At 42.2% G+C, this 25,338-nt stretch overlaps 1 protein-coding gene across 10 annotated transcripts in view; it reads right to left on the reverse strand.

Moving 5' to 3' along the window:
- Positions 1 to 397: 397 nt before the first annotated feature.
- cfap46 (cilia and flagella associated protein 46) overlaps positions 398 to 25,338 on the reverse strand; it is a 150,784-nt gene continuing 125,843 nt past the window's right edge. For 7 of the 10 annotated variants that reach the window (XM_079690984.1, XM_079690983.1, XM_079690985.1 and 4 more), the window contains 6 exons: positions 23,838 to 23,940; positions 23,601 to 23,713; positions 14,486 to 14,567; positions 3,324 to 3,460; positions 3,103 to 3,201; positions 398 to 627 (listed from right to left, as the gene is read on the reverse strand). In XM_079690984.1, coding sequence (XP_079547110.1) covers positions 512 to 627; positions 3,103 to 3,201; positions 3,324 to 3,460; positions 14,486 to 14,567; positions 23,601 to 23,713; positions 23,838 to 23,940 — 650 coding nt within the window. In that variant the 3' untranslated portion in view covers positions 398 to 511. Of the gene's footprint in view, positions 628 to 3,102; positions 3,202 to 3,323; positions 3,461 to 14,485; positions 14,568 to 23,600; positions 23,714 to 23,837; positions 23,941 to 24,744; positions 25,291 to 25,338 lie in introns of those variants that run through there. The other 3 variants (XR_013809895.1, XR_013809896.1, XM_079690986.1) reach the window with 3 other exon arrangements.

Genomic DNA, 25,338 nt, shown 5'->3' on the forward strand with positions numbered 1-25,338 from the left:
TATAGTAATTTTCAGGCAAGGCTAAGCATAAATCTTGTAAAAAAGAAAAACATGCAAGTTGCTCTTTAACATGTATTAATTTCTCATTTAAGATTTCTTATTAATTTTGTAATGTCTAATAGTACCCACATCAATGAAACATTTATGGTGAACGAGGTGGGCGCTACACTCTAAACATTAGATTCAGTGTTTTCTGCCAGGCTTAGATCCCAAAGGTACAACTTGTCAGGATGATTACAGTGGTAACGTTGCTATTTTAATAATACAATACATGTTCAGGGTGAATCTCCGTAAGCTACCCTCTCCGAGAGCTTTCGCCTTATTTTATCGAGTCAGGGATGTTGCATAACTTGCGTGTGCTGTGTGATGTCAACAGTATTAAAAAAAAAAACAAGTGTAAAGTTAGTATTTTATTTTAGAAACGAAGAATAAAGGATCATGTTTAATGAAATATCTAACCCCCTCACTACACTAGCTTTTTTGCATACAGTACTATTGCAAAGCCAGTATATTACGAGACTATTAGGTTAGGTAATCCATATAGAATGCAGTTGAAGGCTGATGGTGTGAGAATGACTTGGTGGTGAACATCATCATCTTCCTTTGAGTCAGTGAGGTGAGCTGGATCTGCAGAGGAGAGTCAAATAAATCAATAACAATATCTGAGGGTTATACTGCAATCCAGCTGTGCCGGATTGATACTTTGAATGATCAGTTTTTGTGGAGACCACATCTTTAGTGCTTTAGGGTAAATTTGAGTGCATTTAATGTTCATGACTTTCATGAGATGACTGCAACTCTTTATTAATAATAATACATGGCTTATGAATGCGCATGACTAGTTATGAGCTAGGGATTGACCGATGGAGCTTGTGACTACCTATACTCAAAAATAAACTCTAGGGGTTTCTCAATACACTTTTATTAACAATGACTGGTGTTCCCCAAGCTCTCTTTAGGTCCTAAACTTTTTAATATTTACATGCTTCCACTTGGACATGTCATCGGGGAAGACGGCATACATTTCCATAGTTATGCTGATGACACCTTTTTAACCGTATTTTTGATATTAACCATTGGATGACTGAGAATTTTCTAGAGCTCAATCAACCAAGGTAAATCAAAAACTGGGCTCTTAATTGTTGGTTCTAGAGCTCAGAGAAAGACATTTGGTTCAAAACTTCATAAATTAAATGTAAAACCTTGCCAACAAGTTGAGAACAAAGTGATCATTTTTAATCAGAGCTTTGAGCATGACATATCAGAAATATAAAAAAAACAGCATTTTATTATTTCATGAATATTGCCATGAAGTTTGACCGTTTCTCTCTCAGGCCAGTACAGAGACACTAATGCACACTTTTATAACGTGTATGATCGATTGCGGCAATGCACTACTGTCTGATCCGCCTAAAAATAATACTAAAAAGCGACAGCTACTGCAAAACTCAGCTGCTCATGTTTTAACAAGGACCAGAAACAGATCACACATCGCCCCGATTTTAAAGTCTCTGCAATGGCTCCCTGTGAGCAACAGAATCAATGTTTAGATACTTTTATTGGTTTTTAAAGCTCTTAATGGTCTTGGGCTTAGCTATTTATGGGATTTGCTTTTAACCTATGCGCCCTATAGAACCCTCAGGTTTTCTGGTACCTTTTAATTATACCCAAAGTGAAAACAAAGACCCGTGGTGAGGCGTCTTTTTATTTTTACGTCCCACGACTGTGGAACAGCCTCCCAGAGGAACTGGGCAGCAGTGAGCGTTAACATTTTTAAGAGCAAATTCAAGAAATACCTTTTTAATTTAGCTTTTAACTGAATTGTATTTTATATTTATTAGTCTTATTTTATTTCTTATTTGATTGTCACTTTATTATTGTTGTATTTATTTTCACTATGTGAAATATATATACACACAAAATAATAGTTACAGCTAATAATCAACTGCAGTCATGATGTGTAGTAGTCCATGCAGAATAATAAGTTATTATTGGATGGGTTCAATAATTTGACACATCCCCTTCTGTCTGAAACCAGAGCCCAGTCAGCTCTGATTGGTTTGCTAGATGGCTCTGTTGTGATTGGTCAACCGCTTCGAGATACTGTTTGTTCCACCCCTTAGAAAATCATGTACGATGTGTTGGAGCTCTAACCAATATTAGCCAGTGTTACATAGTGATGTCATTATGTAGGGGAACAGGGATTTTAGCCTTTTGCAGACAATTTACATGCACAAAAGTGTATATAACACACTACAGGAAAAGGACATTCCAAAATGCATAAAAAGGCCCCTTTAACTTTGTTTTCGGTGCGTTTTGTGCCTTCTTTGCAAATGAATTTTACTCAAAATACATAGTGAAGAAGTTAGAATAGTTACACAATATTTGTATATGTGTACTTTAATTGTTATCACTATTTCCTTTTTCAAATATCATTGTTATCTTTTTTTTGGTATATAAAGAGCTCCTATATGAGTCCTTACAGTAGATTTTCTTGGTGTGTTTAGGTCAGCATAGATAGTCATTATGTTTTATAAGCTATCAGTCAAACTCGACCAACAACCAATCACATGAATCTCCCGCCCCAGAAACACGAGCACGCGGTTTGATTGGCTAGAGCTTGTACTGGCATATGATTCGATTGGCTGACGCCTCCATCGAGGCGTCAAAAGTAGAACATTGCTCTACTTTTGCAGCGAGCACCGTGAGAGAAGCTACGCTTTGCTCCAACAATGCAGTTCGGCGAATCGTGACGTCACCCCATTCAAAGTGAATGGGCAGAAGCGTTGAAGCGGCAACGCACGCCACCGTGTGTAGGGGCCGTTATACTTTTGTATAAGTCACATGAATATTGATTTAGTACAGTTGATCAGAACGCTATGTGTGTTTATCTGTGTATTCATAAAGCATTATTGAAGCTTTATATTTCACTATGATTACCATCCTAATGCACTAGCTGTGCTCTTTTCAGAAAGCAAAGGGACCACAGCCTAACATACAGAGAAAGTGTTGTCTGTAAAGCACCAATTATAAAACAAACATGGACTTTAGTGTGTGTAAAGTAAATAGGCTAAATGATGTTATGAGTTTGAAATACAGTACCATAGGATCCTGTAACCTTGTGCTGTGGTGTCACTGAACGGTCCCCTCTCCTCAGGGCCTGGATGCTCTGGCCAGAGGTCTGTCTGACCCTCAGCAGATCTGCACACACACATTATATAACTGTAACTCATGAAAAGCCCCACAGGCATAAAGTAAATGTTTAAAGAGGTTAACTTGCAATATATAAGGTTGATTTACTTAAAGGCAAATGCAAAACATACTGTCTAGTACATGGGCCAGATTGCGTGTGTTCTGTTGGATGCTGCTGTGCCACTGGTTTAGTACAATGGAGCCGACTCCACCCAAACTCAGCAGCAGTGCAGTCTGCAGGGGCTTCTCCAGGTCCAACTGTCCTGCACTGGAGAGGGGAGACATATTAAAATGTTTCAGAGAGCTTCTAGTTATTAATACTGTACAGACCAAAAACTGTTATGATATATATACATCTACTGTATGTTTGGTGTATTCTCTATGTCTATTTCTAATAGCATTAGCTAGATTAATTTCCCAGTATGAACACTTGAATAGCCCTAATTTAAATCATTAATCAAAGATATCCGTTTTTATTTTGCTATTTTTCAATTGACAACTCTAATGGACATTTTACTTGATGTGTCCCAAAAACAGACAGTAGAGTTGTGTCATTAACAGTAAATACAACCTAACATTTTTAGGTAACCAGAATATCCCGGGGTGATTACTATTGATTGCTATTGAGGGAATCAAACAGAGCACTCTCATAATAACTTAACACAATCAGAGACTGGATATATCTCCCCCCCCTCTCTCTGGTCGCTACAATGAGGAAAATAAATTACGGGCAAAAGTTGTATTTACAAGTATTAAAAGTAAGCAGAGGACACCAAACCAACTGAGACCTGTCTGTCCGCTGCATCTACACACACACTGTACCACACACACACACCTACACACTGTACCACACACACGCAACTACAGCTAACAGCCTAACAGCCGTTGTGTATTTTATTATTTGAAGCACTAAATGGTCTTAGAAAAATATCGACTCTTTGTTTGTAGATATCTACTAAACTAAAGCAAATAAAAAGAGTAGGCCTGTTATACTGAGTGATATATATTATACACACTGCTCTGCTTTCTGCACGGACCTCACAGCTGTTCTCACCGTAAACATTGCGTCGCGATGAAAGCAGTTAATAAAATAATATCCAGGGGATGCATGCAGAGCTGTCATTGGTTGAGATAAGTTCGGCCGTGCGTCACGACTCTTTGAAACATCTCTGTTCTCGGAAATGCATCTACGAAGGAGCCGTGGAGGACCCTTCAGTGTATCCTCGGTTATATCTCCTCCAGATAGCCTCCTCGACGCTTGATCCTCGGTCCTCAAAATGCATTTAGAGAAATGAGATGTCCTTCAACATGGCACGCTGAAATTCAATTCCGGGTCACTACCGGAGGACCGAGGAGTTGAGGAGTCGAGGAGCGGGATTTGATGAAATGAGAAAGGGCCCCTGTCTTGTTTTCCTCCTTGTGTATTGTCTGGTCCCTCTCCCTGTGTTTTTCCTCCCTGTCGTTAGTTTCCCTGGTGTGTCTAATTGTCTGATTGTGTTCACCTGTGGCCCTTGTGTTTCTCCTCCCCTGCCCGGCTGTTTCTCGTCCTGTGATTACCCCTCCCTGTATTTAGTCTCGTCTCTGCCTGTGTTCAGTGTTGGTTCGTCTTTTGTTGTTGACTGAGTTCACTGTTGAGTGTTCTGTTTGTCCGAGTTATATTATTTTATCCTTGAATTAAAGGTATAATCAGTTTTATCTGTATTTGGGTCCTGCTTCCTTCACTCGACCGTAACAGAACGAACCAACCAGATATGGGCCCAGCAGATCCATTTGAGCAGGAATTATTGGATTTTTCCTTTTCTTTGGCTTACTGCTCTGATCGATGGAGGGGAGCATCCGGTGTTCAGCAGCGAGAGGCTGCTCTGGCAGAGGCGCGCCAGTTGGCTACGGAGAGACCAGGTTTAGTGAAATTCTTACCTGGCTGGATTTCGAATTTCCTCTTGGTGTGTGATTCCCGGCCTCGTACTCGGCCCCAGTTCTGGCCCCAGCAGCCATGGTTCCGGCTCCAGAACTGGCCCACAAAGCCATGGATCCGTGCACCAGTACCGGCCCACACAGCCATGCTTCCGTGCTCCATTACCTGGCTTACACAGCCAGGGTCCAGGCTTCTGTTCCGTGCCCGACAGCCATGGTTCCGGCTCCAGAACCGGCCCCAGCAGCCATGGTTTCGGCTCCAGTACTGTCTCTCCGGCCGACTCCAGCTCCCCGTGTCCTGTCGGCGTACCGGCCGACTCCAGCTCCCCGTGTCCTGTTGGCGTGCCGGCCGACTCCAGCTCCCCGTGTCCTGTTGGCATACCGGCCGACTCCAGCTCCTCGTCTCCTGTTGGCTCTTCGGCCGACGCCAGCTCCCCGTGTCCTGTCGGCGTACCGGCCGACGCCAGCTCCCTGTGTCCTGTCGGCATTCCGGCCAACTCCAGCCCCCTGTGTTCTGTCGGCAAACCGACCGTCTCAAATCCCCTCTCGAGTCACCTCTCGAGTCCCCTCTCGAGTCACCTCTCGAGTTCCCTCTCGAGTCACCTTTCAAGCCCTCTCTCAAGCCCTCTCTCTCGAGTCTCCTCTCGAGTTCCCTCTCGAGTTCCCTCTCCAGTCCCTACTCGAGTCCCTTCTCTTGTCCCTACTCAAGTCCCTACTCAAGTGCCGTTGGAGGTTCCGCTGGGGGTCCTGCCAACTCCATGTCCTGTCCCGTTGGGGGTCCCGCCGACTACTCTCCTGCCGGGGGTCCTTCCAACCCTATGTCTTGTCCCGTTGGGGGTCCCGCCGACTACTCTTCTGCCGGGGGTCCTGCCAACCCTGTGTCCTGTGCCGTTGGAGGTCCCGCCAACTGCTCTCCTGCCGGGGTTCCTGCCACTCCATGTCCTGTCCCGTTGGGGGCCCCGCCAACTACTCTTCTGCCGAGGGTCCTGCCAACCCTGTGTCCTGTCCCGTTGGGGGTCCCGCTGACTACTCTTCTGCCGGGATCCTGCCAACCTTATATCCTGTGCTGTTGGAGGTCCCGCCGACTACTCTCCTGCCGGGGGTTCTGCCAGGCCTGTTTCCTGTGCGGTTGGGGGTCCCGCCGACTACTCCTCTGCCGGGGGTCCTGCCTACCCTATGCCCCTGAGAGCCGCGGTCTTCAGCTTCGAGCCCGGCCCCCTGAGTGCCGCGGTCTTCGTCCTCGAGCCCGGCCCCCTGACTCTTCCTGCCGCTGCCTTCGCCGTCATGCTCGGCCCCCGCCCCTCCCCAACTCGAACTCTGCCTTGCCCCCGGGTCGTCCGCCCGAGATTCCCACTGTGAACTCTGCCTTGCCCCCGGGCCGTCCGCCCGAGACCCCTTCCTGGTTCTCTGCCATGCCCCTGGGTTGTCAGCTCAATCCCGTCCTCCACCCACCCTGGTGGCGCTAGTGTTTGTCTGATTGTGTTTCTCGTCCTGTGATTACCCCTCCCTGTATTTAGTCTTGTCTCTTCCTTTGTTCAGTGTTGGTTCGTCTTTTGTTGTTGACTGAGTTCACCGGTAAGTGTTCTGTTTGTCCGAGTTATATTATTTTATCCTTGAAATAAAGGTATAATCAGTTTTATCTGCATTTGGGTCCTGCTTCCTTCACTCGACCGTAACATAAAGAGGTAAGAAAACAATATTATTGTTACACTATTGTAAGATGATCTTGTGAAAAACCTTAGGAATGTAAAGAAAGTTTATTACAAATGTATTCTACAAAAGTATTTATTTATGTATTATTATTTTAAAAAGGGACATTGCACATTTACAATAATTGGGTCGCAATTGTTTGTCCATAATCAGGGGTGCGCATAACTTTTTTGCCCTGGTTCTCAAAGGAGCACCTGCAGATGTTGCTTGGTGCTCATCCTCAAAATGAAATATAACGTACATTTTGAGGGGGTCTTGACTTCATTTGCCAGACACACGGCACTGAATACACATGCAGAGGTGAACACAGAACACACATGCAGGGGTGAACACAAGACAACATTAGCGCGCCCAGTAATCCTACAAGCTGTCATCACTACCCTCCTCCTGACTGTTCTCCTCACTGTCTTCCTCTCTGTCAGACATGGTAGCTGATGATGTAGGCCTACTTCTTTCTCTCTGGTTGAGTCTGCGATTAGCTGCTTGCATCAACAGTAAACAGCTGGTTTTGGGTCGAAAGTCTGTTGTCATCTTAGACAAGTGGATGTAATCAAATAAGTGTATGTGAACATAACCAATAACCTACCATAGCCAATAAAAAATGAGTGTAACTTATTTTATTTGTGTTGTTCATTCATATCTTATTTTACCTTAACATTTATTTATTTATTTATGCATTTTTTTTTTATCTCTCCAGTTTTAAAGGATATTTTTGGTTACTGTCCTATAGTATACATTGGAATGATTTCAAACCTGTTGATCCCAATAATTATAAAGGAGTGCCTTGGAAATATGTGTTTACATAAATTGTGACCAAACCGTTTGAACTTAGATTAAAATTAACTATCTAAACACTCAGAGTCCTTACCTCACTGAGCTGTAGTTATCAGCCTCTCAGTCTGACTGGAGAGGACTCTCCCTCCACATTATTGTAGAAACATCTTCTTCTTATATCCGTTAGAGCAGCTAGCACCAGATTATAATAACAACAGCGCTGGTACCTGCGCATCAGTTATGTCCAGCCCTGTCTATAATGCCTGGAATGTTTCAAAGTCGCCCTTCCATCCAATTATACAAACAATCTAAAACGTTAAAGTCATACAAAATGTGCAACATACAGTAGAGGTTCACGATAGAGGACATGCCAAATAAACCAAAAGATAAAATAAAAACATGAAAAGAAACAAGATAGACAGGTTACAGCAGCACTGGCAGAGGACAGTATGGTAACATACTTTTTTAAGTGCTAAAAGACTACTAATGATCATCTCATTGGGCAAACGACTTTAATAACCTCAATAGATTTGATCAGTCATGAGTTTTTTGGATAAGTGTGAGGTTGCGTTCTGGTCACTTTGCTCAGCGCTACTGCTTGTTACAACTTCATGTGCCGTACTCGCCTAAAACGGTTATTGCTCAGGTTGATCCCGACCCTTTCCCCGCCTCCGACTTAAGCGTGACGTTTGTGGTTCTTGCTTATAGACTGACCATTTTTTGTCCGCTGCAGTGTGAACAGGAAAAAACGGTGCTTATCAGGCTCGAGCTCCGAACCGGCCCTGAAACCGCGTTTGTGTGAAAGGTGCAACAGACACCTCTCACATCAGCCCTTGTTTCTTCTCCTCCACCCACTGACGACACATTGTCCCTCACAACCAACCAGGTGAGGAGGGAGCTGCAGAAGTGTAAGGGCGAGGAAGGCAGCGGGTCCGGCTCCTCAAATCCTGTGCAGACAAGTTGTGTGGGATTGTGGAGCTTCTATTCAACCTGAGCGAGGGAGGGTACCACAACTGTGGAAGACGTCCTGTGTGGTACCTGTGCCAAAGACCTTTCACCCCAAGGACTTCAACAGCCGGCCGGTGGCGCTGACATCAAAGTTGATGAATACCCTGGAGAGGCTGGTTCTTGGACACCTTCGGCCCCTTGTGAAACCATCAATGGACCCCCTGCAGTTCGCCTACCAGCCTGCCATCGGGGTGGATGACGCCGTCATCTACCTGCTGCGGAGGTCCCTCTCCCACCTGGAGAAGGCCGGGGGCTCTGTGAGGATCATGTTCTTTAATTTCTCCAGTGCCTTCAACGCCATCCTGCTCCTGGGGGACAAGCTGCAGCTCTCAGGGGTGGATCACCACCTCACCTACTGGATCCTGGACTACCTCACCAACCGTCCACAGTACGTGAGGACCAGGGAGTGTCAATCAGACACAATCATCAGCAGTACGGGGGCCCCCCAGGGGACGGTGCTGGCACCGTTTCTCTCCACCCTCTACACTGCAGACTTCACCCACAACACTGCAACCTGTCACCTGCAGAAGTTCTCTGATGACTCCGCCATCGTTGGCCTCATCACCAACGAGGATGACAGGGAGTACAGGGAGCTGACGCAGGACTTCACCTTCTGGTGCCAGAGGAACCACCTCCAGCTCAACGCAGCGAAGACCAAGGAGCTGGTGGTGGAATTCAGACGGCGCCAACACTCCCCCCCCGACACCAGTGAGCAGACAGATTGTGACATCTTACAAATACCTGGGTGTTCATCTGAACAATAAACTGGACTGGACTGATAATTCTGCTGCTCTGTACAAGAAGACTCTTTCTGCTGAGGAGACTGAGGTCTTTCGGGGTGAGGGGGCCCTCCTTCAGACATTTTATGTTGTGGCATCGGCCATTTTCTATGGTGTGGCCTGCTGGGCCAGCAGCATCTCGGCTGCTGACAGGAAGAGACTGAACAGACTGGTAAGGAAGGCCAGCTCTGTCCTGGGGAGTCCTCTGGACACTGTGGAGGTGGTGGGAGACAGGACAATGGCAGCCAAGCTGTCCTCCCTGCTGGACAATGTGTGTCTCCCCTCCAGGACACACTGTCCTCACTGTGCAGCTCCTTCAGCGACAGGCTGCAGCACCCCCGCTGTCTCACGGAGATATACCGCAGGTCCTTCCTTCCTGCAGCGGTCAGACTATACAACCAGCACAGCCCCTAGTTGACCCCCCCCCCCCCCACACACACACACACACAAGAACACAGACTATAACACCCCTTGCTGTTAAATACCAACCAACTATGTGCAATATATATATATATATATATATATATACGGATGTATGGGGCGGGCCATTCTGCACATGCGTTAAATGCGTTAAATATTTTAACGCAATTAATTCAAAAAAGGAATTACCGCGCTTAACGCCATAATTTTGACAGCATTAATATATATATATATATACACAAGGGTGCACATAACGTTTTTGCACGATCATGAACTGTTTGCCCATGCCTCGCAGCAGGGTTACTGTGCGGAGCGCATAAAGCAGACCCTTCACGCGATAGCGAGGGGTGCTCGCGGACGGATTAAAAGAATGTAACCTAAATGGATCGCAAATTATACTTTGGCGGCCATTAATATACCTAGGTGGCCCGCCCAAGTAAAGTCTATGTGTGGGAAACCTTGGTATCTTACCAGTTTCTCTCTCTCTCTCTCTCTCTCTCTCTCTCTCTCTCTCTCTCTCTCTCTCTCTCTCTCTCTCTCTCTCTCTCTCTCTCTCTCTCTCTCTCTCTCTCTCTCTCTCTCTCTCTCTCTCTCTCTCTCTCTCTCTCTCTCTCTCTCTCTCTCTCTCTCAATTCAAAGGGGCTTTATTGGCATGAAAGTTCAATTAAACAATGTTGCCAAAGCATCACAATACAAAATAATTAACAACATTAACATACATTTCAAATGTTTACATATTATTGACGATATATATATACAGTGATACAATTACATTTCAACGTGTGTGTGTGTGTGTCATTCACTGTCCATCAGGTTGTGGCATGTGTATACATATTGGGCAGCAAGGTGTGCCTTGTCTCCTTCTTCTAGGAGTACTCTCAGTCTTGAGAGGTCATCAACCTCCTTGAAACCTGGGATTACAAAGTTCATCTTGTTCCAATAAATGCTCCTTACTTGGTTGAATGTTTGGCACTTCAGGAGGAAGTGCATCTCTGTCTCAGTCTCACCTGTCGTACAGTGACCACATATTCTGTTCTCTTTTGGTTGCCAGGATCTTTTGAGTCTTCCTGTTTCGATTGCCAGTTTGTGGTCACTCAGCCTGTACTTGGTTAGGATCTGTCTCTGCTTTCTATCTCTGACAGTAGAGAGATACTCTGCCAGCTCATACTCTCTGTTTAGAGCCAGGTAACATTCTAATCTACTTTGGCTTTTAGTTTCTTCTTCCCAATGTTGTAAATAGTTGTCTTTACATTGTGTTATAATGCGTTTGACTGTGATTGGTGTTTGGAGAGCAGTGTTGTTGAGAGACTGGTCAGAGTGGCTCTGAGAGGGGGAAGCTAGCCTCAGCACCAGCTGACATAGGGGACTCTTCTCTGGGGTTAGCTCTTGGCTTTGGAGGGCTTTGGAGTGGAGGGTGTCTCAGGGGCTGGACCTAAGGTGGTTAAAGAATGTCAGTGCTCTCTTTTGAGTGTTAATGATCAGTGGGTATCTGCCTAATTCTGCTCTACATGCATTTGTTGGTGTTTTTCTCTGAACACGTAAAATGTATCTGCAGAATTCTGCATGTAAAGACTCTGTTGGATGTTTGTCCCAGCGGGTATAGCTCTGGTGATGAATGAGTAGACCCCATACTTCACTACCGTACAGCGCAATGGGCTGGATCACACTATCAAAGATTTTGAGCCAGATTTTAATTGGAATTTGGACATTATAAAATGTTCTCTTAATTGCATTTAGAGCTCTTCTGGCTTTTTCTTTGAGTGCATTCACTGCCATGTTGAAACTTCCTGATGCTGTTATGGTTAAACCGAGGTAGGTGTAACTCATACTATGTTCGATGATATGATTATTTATGGTAAACTGATATTTGTTCTCCTGACATCTGGGGCATTTTTGGAAAACCATGACATTAGTTTTCTTCATATTGACTGCCAGGCCCCAGTTCTTACAGTACTGGTCTACTATGTCCAGCTGTTGTTGTAGTCCTTGTTCAGTAGGAGACAGCATAACAAGGTCATCAGCATAAAGCAGACACTTCACCTCTCTCTCTAGGAGGGAGAGGCCAGGAGCAGCACAGTGATCCAACTGAACAGCAAGTTCATTTATATATATATTAAATAAAGTGGGACTTAAATTGCAACCCTGACGAACACCTCTTCTATGGGTGAAGAATTCAGTTTGTTTGTCTCCAATTTTAACAGCACACTTATTCCCTAAATACATTGATTTAACCAGATCGTACATTTTGCCCCCTAAACCACAATGTAGGAGTCTATAATAGAGCCCTTCGTGCCAAATAGAGTCGAAAGCTTTTTTGAAATCAATGAAACAAGTGAATATCTTCCCATGTTGTGTTTGGTGTACATGTTTGTTAACTAAAGTGTGAAGGGTATATATATGGTTGGTGGTGCGGTGTTTTGGAAGGAAGCCAATTTGATTTTTACTCAAGATGGATTGTTGGTTAAGGAAATCTTGTATTCTTTTATTTAGAATACTACAGAATAATTTCACCAGACAGCTGCTGACACAGATGCCACGGTAGTTATTAGGGTCTGATTTGTCTCCACTCTTATGAATGGGAGAAATGAGCCCTTTGCACCAGATGTCAGGAAAACATCCTGACTGCAATATGATATTGAACAGCTTTAACACTGTACCCTGCATCTCTGGGGTGCTGCATCTGAGCATTTCGTTTTTAATGTTGTCTGGGCCACAAGCTTTCCTTGGCCGGAGAGATTGTGTCTGTGTGGTCAATTCTTCCCAAGTCATTGGGAAATCAAGGGGCTTTTGGTTGTCTTTAATAGTTTCTTCTAATGTTTGGAGTTTCTCTTTTGTAATACATTGATCTGAATTCATTAGATTTATTGGTATGTCTTTGTACAAACTTTCAAAATATTCTCTCCAGATGTCACCGTTTTGGATGGGTAATGCTTGTGGTTGTTTTGTGTTGAAGTTGCTCCACAGATCCCAGAATTGATTTTGATCAATGGCTTTCTCAATAACCTCAAGTTTCATGTGGGTATCATTTTGTTTTTTTGTTCCTTATTGTACATTTATATTTGTTTAAAACGTCATTGTATCTAATGCGTAAGGCTGGGTTGTTTGGTTGCCGATGTTTTTCATTTGCTATTTTTCTCAGGTCTTTTCTGATGGTCTTGCATTCCTGGTCAAACCATTTGTCAGCGTTTTGCCTTTTAACAGGCTTCCGCTTTTGTTTTACAAGGTCAGCTTTAATAGCTGCCTTGTGAAATATCATATTGATATAATCAATGGCCATGTTTACACCATCTTTGGTAGGAACATATTGATTTTGGTCAAATAGTGACATGTCATTCATCAGATCAGGTGAGTTCAAGGCCATGGTGAATTTGTCTCCACTGTCTGGGGCCCATCTGTAAGTAGGATTTAATGTATACAGCTTACTGGGTTCCCTTGTTGTGTCACTCATTGGACCTGAGAGTTTAAAGAACACATTGATTTGGTTGTGGTCTGAAAAGGGGGATTACTGTCTGACAGTGAATGCACTGATAGTGGAGGAGTCCATGTCAGTGATTGCATAGTCTACTACACTAGACCCTAGAGCTGAGGAGTATGTGAATCTCCCTAAAGAGTCCCCTCTGAACCTCCCTTTCACTATGTACAGGCCTAAGGCCCGACAGAGATGCACTATCTCTTTGCCATTCTGATTGATTTCAGAGTCAAGGCTGTTCCGATGGCTGACGGTTGGCGTGGTAAACAGGGGGGGGTCACCAAATACATGGTGGCTGCTCTGTGGGTCTATGACATCAGGTTCAATTCCTGTTCGTCCGTTCAGATCTCCAGTTAGAAGCACATTTCCCTGGGCCTGAAAATAGGCTATTTCTGAATGGAGAGTTTCAAAAATGTCTTCTTCAAAATAAGGAGAATCTGCTGGGGGTATATAAATAGCACACACGTATAGATTCCTGCCAGTTATGCCCAGGGTTTGATCTAACCTTAGCCAAATGTGTGATTTACCTTGTTTTACTTCTGAGATCTGATGGCAAAGATCTCCTTTATACCACACCAAGATCCCCCCCGATGTTCTGCCCTTGCGTATGTTTTTTGATTTTATAGAGGGCACCATTACTTCATTATAACCTGGAGGACAGTGAGTGAGCAGATCATATTTACACCATGTTTCTGTTAATATAATTAGATCAACATCTTTGATAGATTCTAAGAACTCTGGATTCTCACTCTTAACCTCAAAGGTTGAGGAGTGGAGTCCCTGAGTCTCTCTCTCTCTCTCTCTCTCTCTCAAATGATCTGGTGCTCCTTTTTTGGAGGGGGGTGCGCACCAGTTATGTGCAGCCCTGTATATATATGCCGTTAATACCTGGCTGCTAAATCCTAAGAACTGTTACAGGATGTGAATTTTGTAAATTGTGTAACTTTTTATTTGTATTATATCATAACTTTTTTTTAACTTGAATACTTTTTAATGCATGCACCATATGTAACATTAAGTTGGCTCTTTTTCTGCTTTAACAACGTACATTTCTCTAATGAAGGTATTCTGATTCTGATTAAATGAGTGCTAAATAAACAGTTTGTGGCTCGTTCTTTAATAGATGCCAGGAATAAGCTCTATTGTAGTGCAGCTTTGAAAAATAAGCAGATTGACTGATAATACTTTTGTGTTTTATTCTTATCATCTATGTTATTACCTCTTGTGCTTGTCAAGGCTGGATTGGCGGAGAACACTGGCATTGTTCTGAACAACGTCAAAGAGAAGAACAAGGCGGCACTCTGAGTACAGGAAACATCAGCATCATTATCTGGCAACAGGATTAATACAACAACTCCAGAATAAATACTGTATACAATCAATTGTTGACAACAAAATACACATCACAGAGAGTCACGTAAAATGCATATTGTTTTAGATGTCGTGTGTGTGTAAACAATGTGAACTTTCTTCAGCTCAATCTGAACACAATGAGTTAAGCGATACCAGGAGTTGAAGGCCAGATTGAAGTGTGAAGTGTGAAGAAGAGAAAAGGCCCGGACACACCAATCTGACAACAAATAACTGACACAGACGGACCCCTACTGTTGCGTCTTGCGTTTTGGCCATGTGTCGCACTGGAACACACCGCAAAGACTTCAGCCGACAACCAAAGAAGCACGCACGAACTGCGCATGCGTGAGTGGCAATAACTCTCCTTACCAGCAGGCGGTGGTAGTGTGTATTCGTCATTCAAAAGAGGCAACAACCGGGAGACAGACTGCATGATTATCAAGAAAAGAAGAACAGACTGCGTGATATAAACAAACAACAAATAGCGTGTGCGTTCCATTTTCACTCTACAACGAGAAGCTTATGGGGCTTTCCCGAGCCTTTGTTGAGAGCTGGAGTTAAATGAAATCTCAGATTTGCCTTCTTAATAGTTTGTTTGGGTCCCTCACTTCCGTACTTTAACGAACTCCTTTTAGGGACCTTATCCGATCTACTCCAAATTCGTTGGGTAGCGTATTGACACATGGGCGAAAAAACGATATCACGAAACTTTACTTTTTTCGTGATTTGGCGTCAAATTTCACGTTGACTCGATTCTAGGCGTTCACTCGTCACGATGATGTAATAACTCCAACTGACATGCTCAGAACGCCACCATATATCCCATTAGGGTCAACACTGTGGCCCTGAACAGCTCTACACCACATAACGCTTACATAATGTGGCGTTACCATGGCAACGCATCCCTCGCCATAAAATACGATGTTGCTGTAACTCCAATCGTCTCCCAATCTTCACTTGTATATCACCGGTCCATGCCTCAACAGCTCTACGTCAAATCTGAGATCTCACTATATGCCGTTTTCCATGGTAAAGGTTTTCTCATAATTTCAGTGAAAATGCTCCAAACGGCCCTAAACTTCACAGGTTTTGTAAGGATACAGCCATTAACACATCTAAGCGTATTCTGGGATGTCATCATATGCCATTGCAATGGCGACAGATCAATCGCCATCAAACACAATGTTTATATTACTGCTGTAACTCCCATGTACGTTGTCCCATCGGCCTGGAACTTTCCACGTCTGCCAACGGCCGATTCCGGAAAACACCTGCCTGACACATCGACGTGCGGACAACGGCCTGCGAAGCGTCGAAGACCCGCTCAACACGGCCTGCAGCTTTAATTATGATTCTGTTTTAACATTTTCTAAGTATAGAGCCAAGCCACTCCAGAATAACAAAATAATCGCTCTATTAAAAAGACTTTCTATTCCAAAACACATCATGGATCATGGTGTGAAAAGGTGTGGGACTAAAGGTGATAAATAGCTTTGACTAAATATCTACTATGAAAGTAAGGTATACTTAAAAAAATGCCAGCTATTAGTATATAGTTTCAGTGATGAATTTTCTCACATATTTTGTACTCTTTCTTTACTGTGTTGGAAATAGCTATGGATCAATTGTGTTTTGTTAGTTATGAGGGTATGATTGTAAATAATTGAATTCATGAACATGGTAACTTTTTGTATTTTTTTTGCTGCCTTCATTTTCCATAATTTCCTTGAATTACTTTAAGGTGGAAGATAGAGGCAATACATCTCTTCTATAAATAAACTAAGAAATAACATTCAAGCCATAAGCATCCATTAGAATGTTATTGTACTTTACACATTGGAACTGGAAACACCTGTGGCTATGTGGCAATCAGTCATGCCACACAGCAACATATGCTATTAGCAGGACTCAACGAGAGAAATCCTGTTACAATAAAGGTCAGTTTATTTGTTAATACACAAATGACTGGCAAATACTGTACCAGCTCTTGGAGTAGACCTGTAGGTGTGAGAGAACTGGAGACACCAGGTGTGTGTCAGTGAGGTCATCTTACTATGTTATCTGCTGCAGTGAGGATGGGCACTGCCTTGCAGCTATTTGAGCTCACTTCCTTTACACTTACAATCATAAAAGTGTCTGTGGCAAGACGTTACAGGCTGCCCCCCCCCCCCCCCCCCCCCCCCCCCCTTTGCTACTGAGCGGCCTGGGGCCACAGCAGCAGTCCACTAAGATATCAATCATCTAATCATTGGCACAACAGAGCCAAGTCCTCAAGCTTTGTCCCTTAAAGAATCATGTTAAGAAGTCATTTAGAAGCAATATTATTGTTATTAAAAAAAAGAGCAATGTGTAGGATCCAGGGAGAATAGGCAGAAATACATGTTTCATTAGTGTATAATAACCTGAAACTAGTGCTGGGCTTAGTAATAATATCTGACTTGTTAATAGTATGTTGCTATTTTAAGGCTATCTCTAGTCTCTAGATAATACACCTTGACATTTCTTATCTTCTTTAAAAATAACAATTAACAACCAACAGTTAACTAATATGAACATCCTGAGGTGGTGAAACTCTATTCTGAAGTGAGATTGGTCTTTTGAAATGTATTATTTGTTATTATGTTTGAGTAATTATTCACACAAACAACATTTTTTCTCTGAAATAAAGTTTGAAAAAAAAAAACGTGAAAAATGTTTTGCTTGACACTGTCTCCTTGTTTCCTCACTTCCTTCAGATATACAAATAAACGCATGATACACCACACACTCTCGTGCCAAGGAGGATGCGTCTGCGTGTCTAATGCTGGCCGCATAGAAGGATATAATGTGAAAATGTATATTTATATTTTGTCATTTACCCACACACGACAAGCCACAATACATCAAGTATATTGGATATATCTCCCAGTCCTACACCTGAAACCAAAACATATTGGCTTTAAATGAGCCCTTAATTTCTAAATAGGACGCAGGTCCTCTTCCAGCGAGTCTGCCATGTTTTAGGCCTCAGGAAGTGAGCTGGGCATTTATTTTAGTGGCCAGACGGTTGTAATACACTTTACGTGTCAGTCTGTGACATAAATTGGGACATGTAAGGCTTTTTGACAAGTATTTACTTTGGCAAAGAGACGTCTGTAAGTATATCCTTTTGGATACATTTAAAACCAAATCCAGAGTTATTTTCCCTCTCCATTCATTTGACTGAGCCGGGACCAGAAGTAACGTTGCAATGACGGAGCGGAAAGGAGGGCAGAAAGGAGGGCCTTCTGCCTCTTCAATAGTTCTTCTATACGCTTGGAAAGGGAGATGTATAAAACGCATATAAATGCAGTGGTGACAAATTACCACAATTTCCAGAGAAGATACTGTATGTATGCAGATGGTGCTGGGTGACATTATTTTTCAGAGAAACCCAAATCTGCCATCTTACGTTCGGCTCATCTTATCCTGATGGCCAATTAAGCATGATGGGTTGTGCTTGTTGTGAAGTAACAGCTGGAATTCAGACCTTGGTGTCAGTCACACTATAGTTAGCAGCAGTAGCGCCAGGCTTGAGGGAGGCACATATGTCTGGCCTGGGGCGACGTGTGAGGGCAACCTGACACTCTGTCAATCACTCTGAGTCCACCTCAAGTCGACACACACTCACACCACCTCTGTATGCTGCTGAAGTACGGAGGAAGATAAAAAAGATGAAGCGGACTCGTGAACTATCTTTCAAGATGTGAAGAAGTTAAAGTTTCCTCAGGGCAGGTTATTATTTATTCAAAGAGAGCTAAAAAGGAAAAGGCCTTCTCTAATAAATTAAAAAGGGGGAGGCGGTTTGGAGTCTTTTTGTTCCCAAAATGTAAATAAATTAAAAAGGCCAAAGGTTCTTTAAAGATCATGCAAAGAAAAAAGAAACATTTAAATGTTAAGTTATTCATTAGCCTTCCTGAGACAAATGGACCAAAGGTGGACAGGATTAAATACATCTATCTTAAAATACTCAATAGAAATGTTAGAAATATTCTATACAAATATATATTTTGAATTTTATATTGCAAAATATTATTTATTTAAAAGATTACTTATTCTTTACTCTAAAATGGAGCAGCTTTCACAAAACCCAATTTTCCCCGCAATAAATAAAGTATTTTGATTGTGATTCCATCCTATAATACTATATTCCATTAACCAATTCCTTACATTTAAAAAGAAAAAAGGAAGGATTGTTATATGGCTGATCTTTACATCTGGAATGAATGTTATTGTTTTCAATTTGAGCAAAAGAATAAACAAAAATATTTTGAGTGACTGAAATGAATAGTATTCCGAAGCAATCCTCATCAGGTTTAGTCCGTTTTATGATGTTTTAGTAGATTGATGTTGAGGCAATGTTATAGCATGATCTGATAGGAATACCTACCGTAATTTTCGGACTATAAGCCGCGCCTTTTTTCGACGCTAAGGCTTATATAACGGTGCGGCTAATCTATGGATTTTTACAGCTAACGGCCATTAGGGGACCTCCTAAATCTATGGATTTTACAGGTTACAGTCCACCACCTTTAACTCTATGGGCTCTATGGCCGGTCCGCGCCCCCCACCTTTAAGCGGCCGACTCCAGCAGGAAAAGCTGGAGGCCGGAAAAGAGTGAGACAGGTAGCGCGCAAAAGTAAAACCGAGAGTGGTACGAGAGACAGAACGAGAGCAAGACAGACAGACATTACGAGAGCGAGACAGTTTGTCCCCGTACCACTGGTTGAAAACCACTGCTGTAGATCACTGCCGGTACGTGCGCTGGGAGCGCACCGTTTAAGTTTGAAAGTTGAAAAGTTTGTGTGTCTGAAACTCTATGTGATACAGTACAGTTTACACAGCACAGTACATGTTCTGTAGCTATTATTGCACTAAATGGTAACACTTGAATGCGTTATGCAAATATGCAACTTGTTTGTTGAAATGTTAATAAATGGGAGCTTCCTCAAACAGCCCTCTCTTTCCCGACAATCCCCTCCGTGCACGAACCCTTACATATGGTAATTAAACATTAAAACACCTGCGGCTTATAGTCCAGTGCGGCTTATATATGTACACATCATTGAATTTAGCTGCTGCGGCTTATATTCAGGTGCGCCTTATAGTCCGAAAATTACGGTAATTGATTTCTCACAGCAGAAGATGGATATTTCTATATTTACCCACAAAGGGGATGAAAGATTGATGGGTTTGAAGAGATAAGGCCTAATGCTCCATTTACTGCTTATATAATCCACAAACAGCTCTGCTCCAAAAGGCAGTCACTCAGTCATTACAGCGGTTTTCCACCTATTTATTTTCATTGAAAAAGGTTTGAACAAACCCGAAGAACTATGATTTCCTAAAATCTAGAATATAACAAAGACACAGATGCTATAGATGTTTGAAAACATAGACTGGTTCTCTATCGTTGTTATTATTATGTCTTTTATTTGAGGTGGTGATGCCTTTATTGATCTTCTTTTTAAAAGTTTGCAAGGGCCTACATGCAGTGATAGTGGTAATGGAGTCTTTTTTATTTTCTATCTTTTATTGACAACCCTTATATTATTACTTGCTGTGACCCAAAAAATTGAAGGTATACTATTTAATATTGTCTGCTTGTCTGTTTGAATTAATATCCCTTTTGCGCATGCCTCAGCAAAGTGGTTGTCTTCAAGGAAGCTGTAAAGAAATTACGCAAATTAATAAATGAGTTTCCCCAAAACCAGTGAAGGTTTTTATCATGAATCGAATGGCAGCGAAAAGGCAAAGAAAGCCGATTAATCAGCACAAGCTACATGTACAGTATTACACTGACTCGAGACCACTAGACAACAGTAATAAACTATAGAATGCAATTTCTGAAGAAATTGCTAGTGGGAATGCTTTATGCTGAAAAGCTGAAGCTAAACTGCTATGCTGAAATGTAATGTGTAAGAAGAAAGTGAAGCATTTAGATTGAAATGATACACGAACACTGGGGGCTTGAATGTGTGATGAGCGTAGAAAAGAAAGTAAAAAGGTTTGGAAAGCAGCAGAATATTTGAACTGCAAACTTTTGAACTAACTTGATGGCGAATGATCTGTCGCCATGCCAACGGCATTTGATGACATCCCATAATACGCTTAGATGCGTTGATGGCTGCATCGTTACCAAACCTGTGAAGTTTTGGGCCGTTTTTTCACTGAAGTTATGAGAAAACCGTGTATCATGGCGAGCATTGTGTTGCCATGGCAACGGCATTTGAAGAAATCTCAAAACTGTCCCGTAGATGTCTTCACGGCTTGACTGTTAGCACACGTGAAGTTTGAGCACTTTTTGAATATTTTCATAGGAGTTATAGCAACATCGTCTTTTATGGCGAGGGATGCGTTTCCATGGAAACGGCATATGATGAAACCCCATAATTGACGTAGGGCTGTTGAAAGCTGGACCGTTAACCATTATCTGAAGTGTGGTGCTGTTTTTACCCTTTTCATAGGCGTTATGACAACATCATGTTTTATGGCAAGGGATGTGTTTCCATGGAAACGGCATATGGTGAGATGTCAGATTTGACGTAGAGCTGTTGAGGCATGGAGAGGTGATACAGGTGAAGATTGTGGGACGACCGGACCGTGTCCATTGGAGCTACAGCGACATCGTGTTTTATGGCGAGGGATGCGTTTCCATGGCAACAACCTATGGTGAGATCTCAGATTTGGATTAAAGCTGTTGAGGCATGGACCGGTGATATACAAGTGAAGTTTGGGGGATGATCGGACCGTGTCCATTGGAGTTACAGCGACATCGTGTTTTATGGCGAGGGATGCGTTTACATGGAAATGGCATATGATGACACCCCATAATGCTGCGTTCACACCGGACACGATGCGACGTTTGGGGGCGGCGCGATTACATGTAAAGTCAATGCAGAGACACGATCAGACGCGAATTCGCTCCGACGGCGCGCATGAAGCGGTGGACACGGCGCGAATCACGCGATTGATGAGGGCCGCGTCAAACGCGAGAGTTCAATTTTTTCAACTTGAGCGTCCAATTCACGTGACGCGTTCTCGTGGAAGCCAATCAGAGGTGAGGATCTCAGCCTGCCGTCACTGACGTTCAAACAAAAAACATCAGCCATTAGCTGTTAGCACACAGAGCTCACAGCTCCTCATATCTGTTCAGAAACTGGACAAAAGTTAAACAAGTACAAACCATACTGTCTGTGTCATGGAGAATACAGTCGCTGGTTTATTTATGTCTGTAGGCCGTTGTTATGAGTGTGGACGGAGCATATACAACGTTAATTTAGCCTGGTCGACCCAATCTCCATTCAGAAAACAAGCATTTTAAAAGGTTTTTCGCCGTCTTGTCTGCAGACTTGTCAAGCATTAATTCATGGTTTTTACTAACCGGTATCAGTATTTTGTTATGTCGGCATCATTTAGAAACGTGTATTACAATTTAATCACGGTAAAATATGTTTGTTTTGTTGTAGTTGGAGCCCCCGAGCCAGCGCGTCTTGTTTGAATGATGTGAGTAAACACAGCTGACAGCCGCGGTGAAACTCGAGCGACTAGAGCGATGTGATAGGAGTGTTTATATTTGAGCTAACACGTGTCCAGAGATCAAAGGTTTCCATGGTGAGAGCATTTTCATTGTTCTGAATGAGAGATAAACCTCTTACATGTGAACGTTTTGTTGAAGAACCGTAACAGATATCGGTGACATTTCAAAATGTGAAGCATGTCAAGGAACTTGAGCATCTGAAGTGTACTTTTTGTGTACTTTCGGGTTAATAATGTGGCCTTTTTGGCAGATTAACTAAAGGTGTGCGGCTGCTGTGGTGGGGAAAGATGAGGCTGAATTTACAATGGGGTTTAATGGAGACATGTTGAACGTTTTTGTCACTTCATGCCCTCAAGAGGCATTTTGTTTAATTATTTTGCTTAATTTTTATTTATTTTTTAATTATGTCTCAGGAATGTAGGGTTTGGGAATTATGGCAGGTTTAAAAGAAAATATGAAGGCACAATTAAATCTGTCCTCCACTCTAGCTGTGACATCACACACTCTAAAATCTGAAGAAGGCCTCTTTACCAAGGCCTGAACAATGTTTAATATCTCTAAAAGTACGAATCAGATTTAAAAGTTATGTTACACGAATAATGTCAGAAAGATGTGTAACATTTTAAAGTTGGAATGAGGTTTCTGAATGAAAGTATGAAGGAGCAGTTAGCAGTTGAAGTTGCATGAAGATTGTTAAAGTCTGAAGAGTTTCTCCATTGACTTCCATGTTAAAAATGTGATGAATTATGGGATATATCTCTGGAATTATGAAAGTTATGAAAAAGAAAAGTAATAGCCATCGATTCCCGACCGAGCTGAACGTTTTAATGTTTGAACGGAGTTTCTGCGATGTGGAATGTGGGAGAAGAAGAGGTGCAAAATAACCCGGCGGAATAATAAAGAATTTTGTGCGTAGCATAACAGATAGTTGGAATGCTGTATCAGCATTCCCACTAAATAAGCAACGAAGCATGTGATCTATGGCAAATGTTCTTTTTTTAAATCGGTGACAGCACTAATTACAACTATATTATGGATTTTTGTTATCAGATCTTATCAGAGCTGGTCAAATGAAAGTCAGATTTTTAATGTGGCACTATTTGATCCAGTACTTTTACTCCTAGTTCATTGTTGTTTTAGAGAGAAAGTGACATCTGTGGACACCTGCACAATTAACAATGAAGGAATCCTAACTCGGAGAAGCTGACTGAAATGAAAAACTCCCATGATCCAATGCTATTTAACAAGGCAAAAGACACCCCTAAGAAGCAGAAAATGACATATTGTTGTTTTAAGTATGGATATAAACAATAGTATTCATGTGAAAACGTTCAGCATATTGCCAGTGTTTCAGTCTAACATCTAAAATTATAAAAACAACATACAATCATTAAAATATCAAATCTTGTATGGTGTACATTACCACACAGACTGAGGGCTGTCAGTTTGGCAGGTGGAATGTTTGCCATGAAGCGCTCCATCCCCAGATAAATTAAGGCGCTGCATCCGCACAGCAGCTGCTCCACCTCGGAAAGACTTAACACATATAGGAGAGGGGTTAGTGCTGCAGAAATTATCAGGTGGGTTGCAGTGTGACACATACAGTTGGATCTCAGTATGCTCAGTGCAAAGACCCTAACATGCTGACTTGAATTCTAACCTGGGGGTTACTGTGCTCCCCATGAAGCCCTCCCACAGATGGGTACAATGCTGGCTGTGGGTTTCCAAAATGTCCTTCATCCTCTTGCTTAAGCTGGTCCCATCTGTGCCAGAGAGACAACGGCATATTGTAAAGCCTTACAAAGATGGGAAGAATGGGTGAGGTATACAACACACAACATTTCTAAGGATCCTTCTACGACATCCTTATGTGATGTCTATATGGGAGGCTGTGGCTCAGTGGGTTAGTGCACTGAACCTCGAATCAGAGGATAGCAAGTTTGAATCCCACTGCAGTCAGTATTTTGTTGTGTCCCTGAGACACTTCACCCCAAATTGTTCCTGTGGGGATTGCCCACAGTACTGAATGTGTGTAAGTCACTTTGGATAAAAGCGTCCAACAAGTGACATGTAATGTATATCATGGTGGAAGATCGATGCTTCCACTGACCCCCTTTATTTCTCTCAGTCTCCTAAATCTGACCGAATGTATTATTTTTAACAATGCCTGTTTGAGGTATTACATTATATTACATACACAGGTATAATGTAGTAAACAGGCTTAGGGAGTAACGGATAACATGTCATGGGATTACTTACTCAGGATACAAACAAAGGTCTATTGCCTAATAGATACATAAAAAGATATGTAATCATATTCTGTTACAAACGTGGGATTACGAGCAGGATTACAATGTTACTAAAAAAGAGCATGTTGTTTGTTGTAAACGGATCAGATATAATGCTTTTCTTTGTAGGCTGCACTATTCTGTAAGCCTTATTTGGTTTCTTCGTTTCTAAGGTCACATTGTTCTTTTGTCTTACATTATACAAGAAAAACACATCTTATTTATTTTGTCTGGTATTTATTGCATTGCATTTGATATTGAGCCCAAAAGTAACATAAAGTAATCAGGTAATATGACATTTATATTTTTATACTTTTTTTTTTTTTTTTACAGGTAATTGCAACGGATGACATTTTTAAACTAAAAACTAAAAGCTCTCAACCCTGGTACTAAATATGCTCAGTGAAAGACTGAATCTTTCCCAACCTATTTCCCCCCAATACATATTAGACTAGGAAAAATCTTCTTATAACGGGTAAAAACATGTAAACTTAAATATACCAGCTTTAGTGTGGTTTGCAGAGATCCACAGGTATGCAATGAGATGAGATGCTGCTTAAGGCAGCAATTGTTTTTTTAAATGTAATTGGTATTTGTTTTTTAGATGTGCCTTCCTCCCCTGTTATTAAATTATTATTTTGCATATGCACTATAACTATTACACATTTTGAATAAAACAAATGAGACATTAAACCTTCTGATTTGAAACGTGTGTCATGCAATGATTGACTGAAATACGGTATACAAATAACATTATATGACTCAGAACATCATGAGCCTCAGTAGAACTCTCCCACGGTCCAAAACACACCATCCATACAAAACCTGAAAGAAAAGCAGTTTAAGCTTTTCAGTACATAACATTTGTTTCGG

Source organism: Notothenia rossii (assembly GCF_949606895.1).
Source record: "Notothenia rossii genome assembly, chromosome: 6".
Taxonomy (NCBI): Eukaryota; Metazoa; Chordata; class Actinopteri; order Perciformes; family Nototheniidae; genus Notothenia; species Notothenia rossii.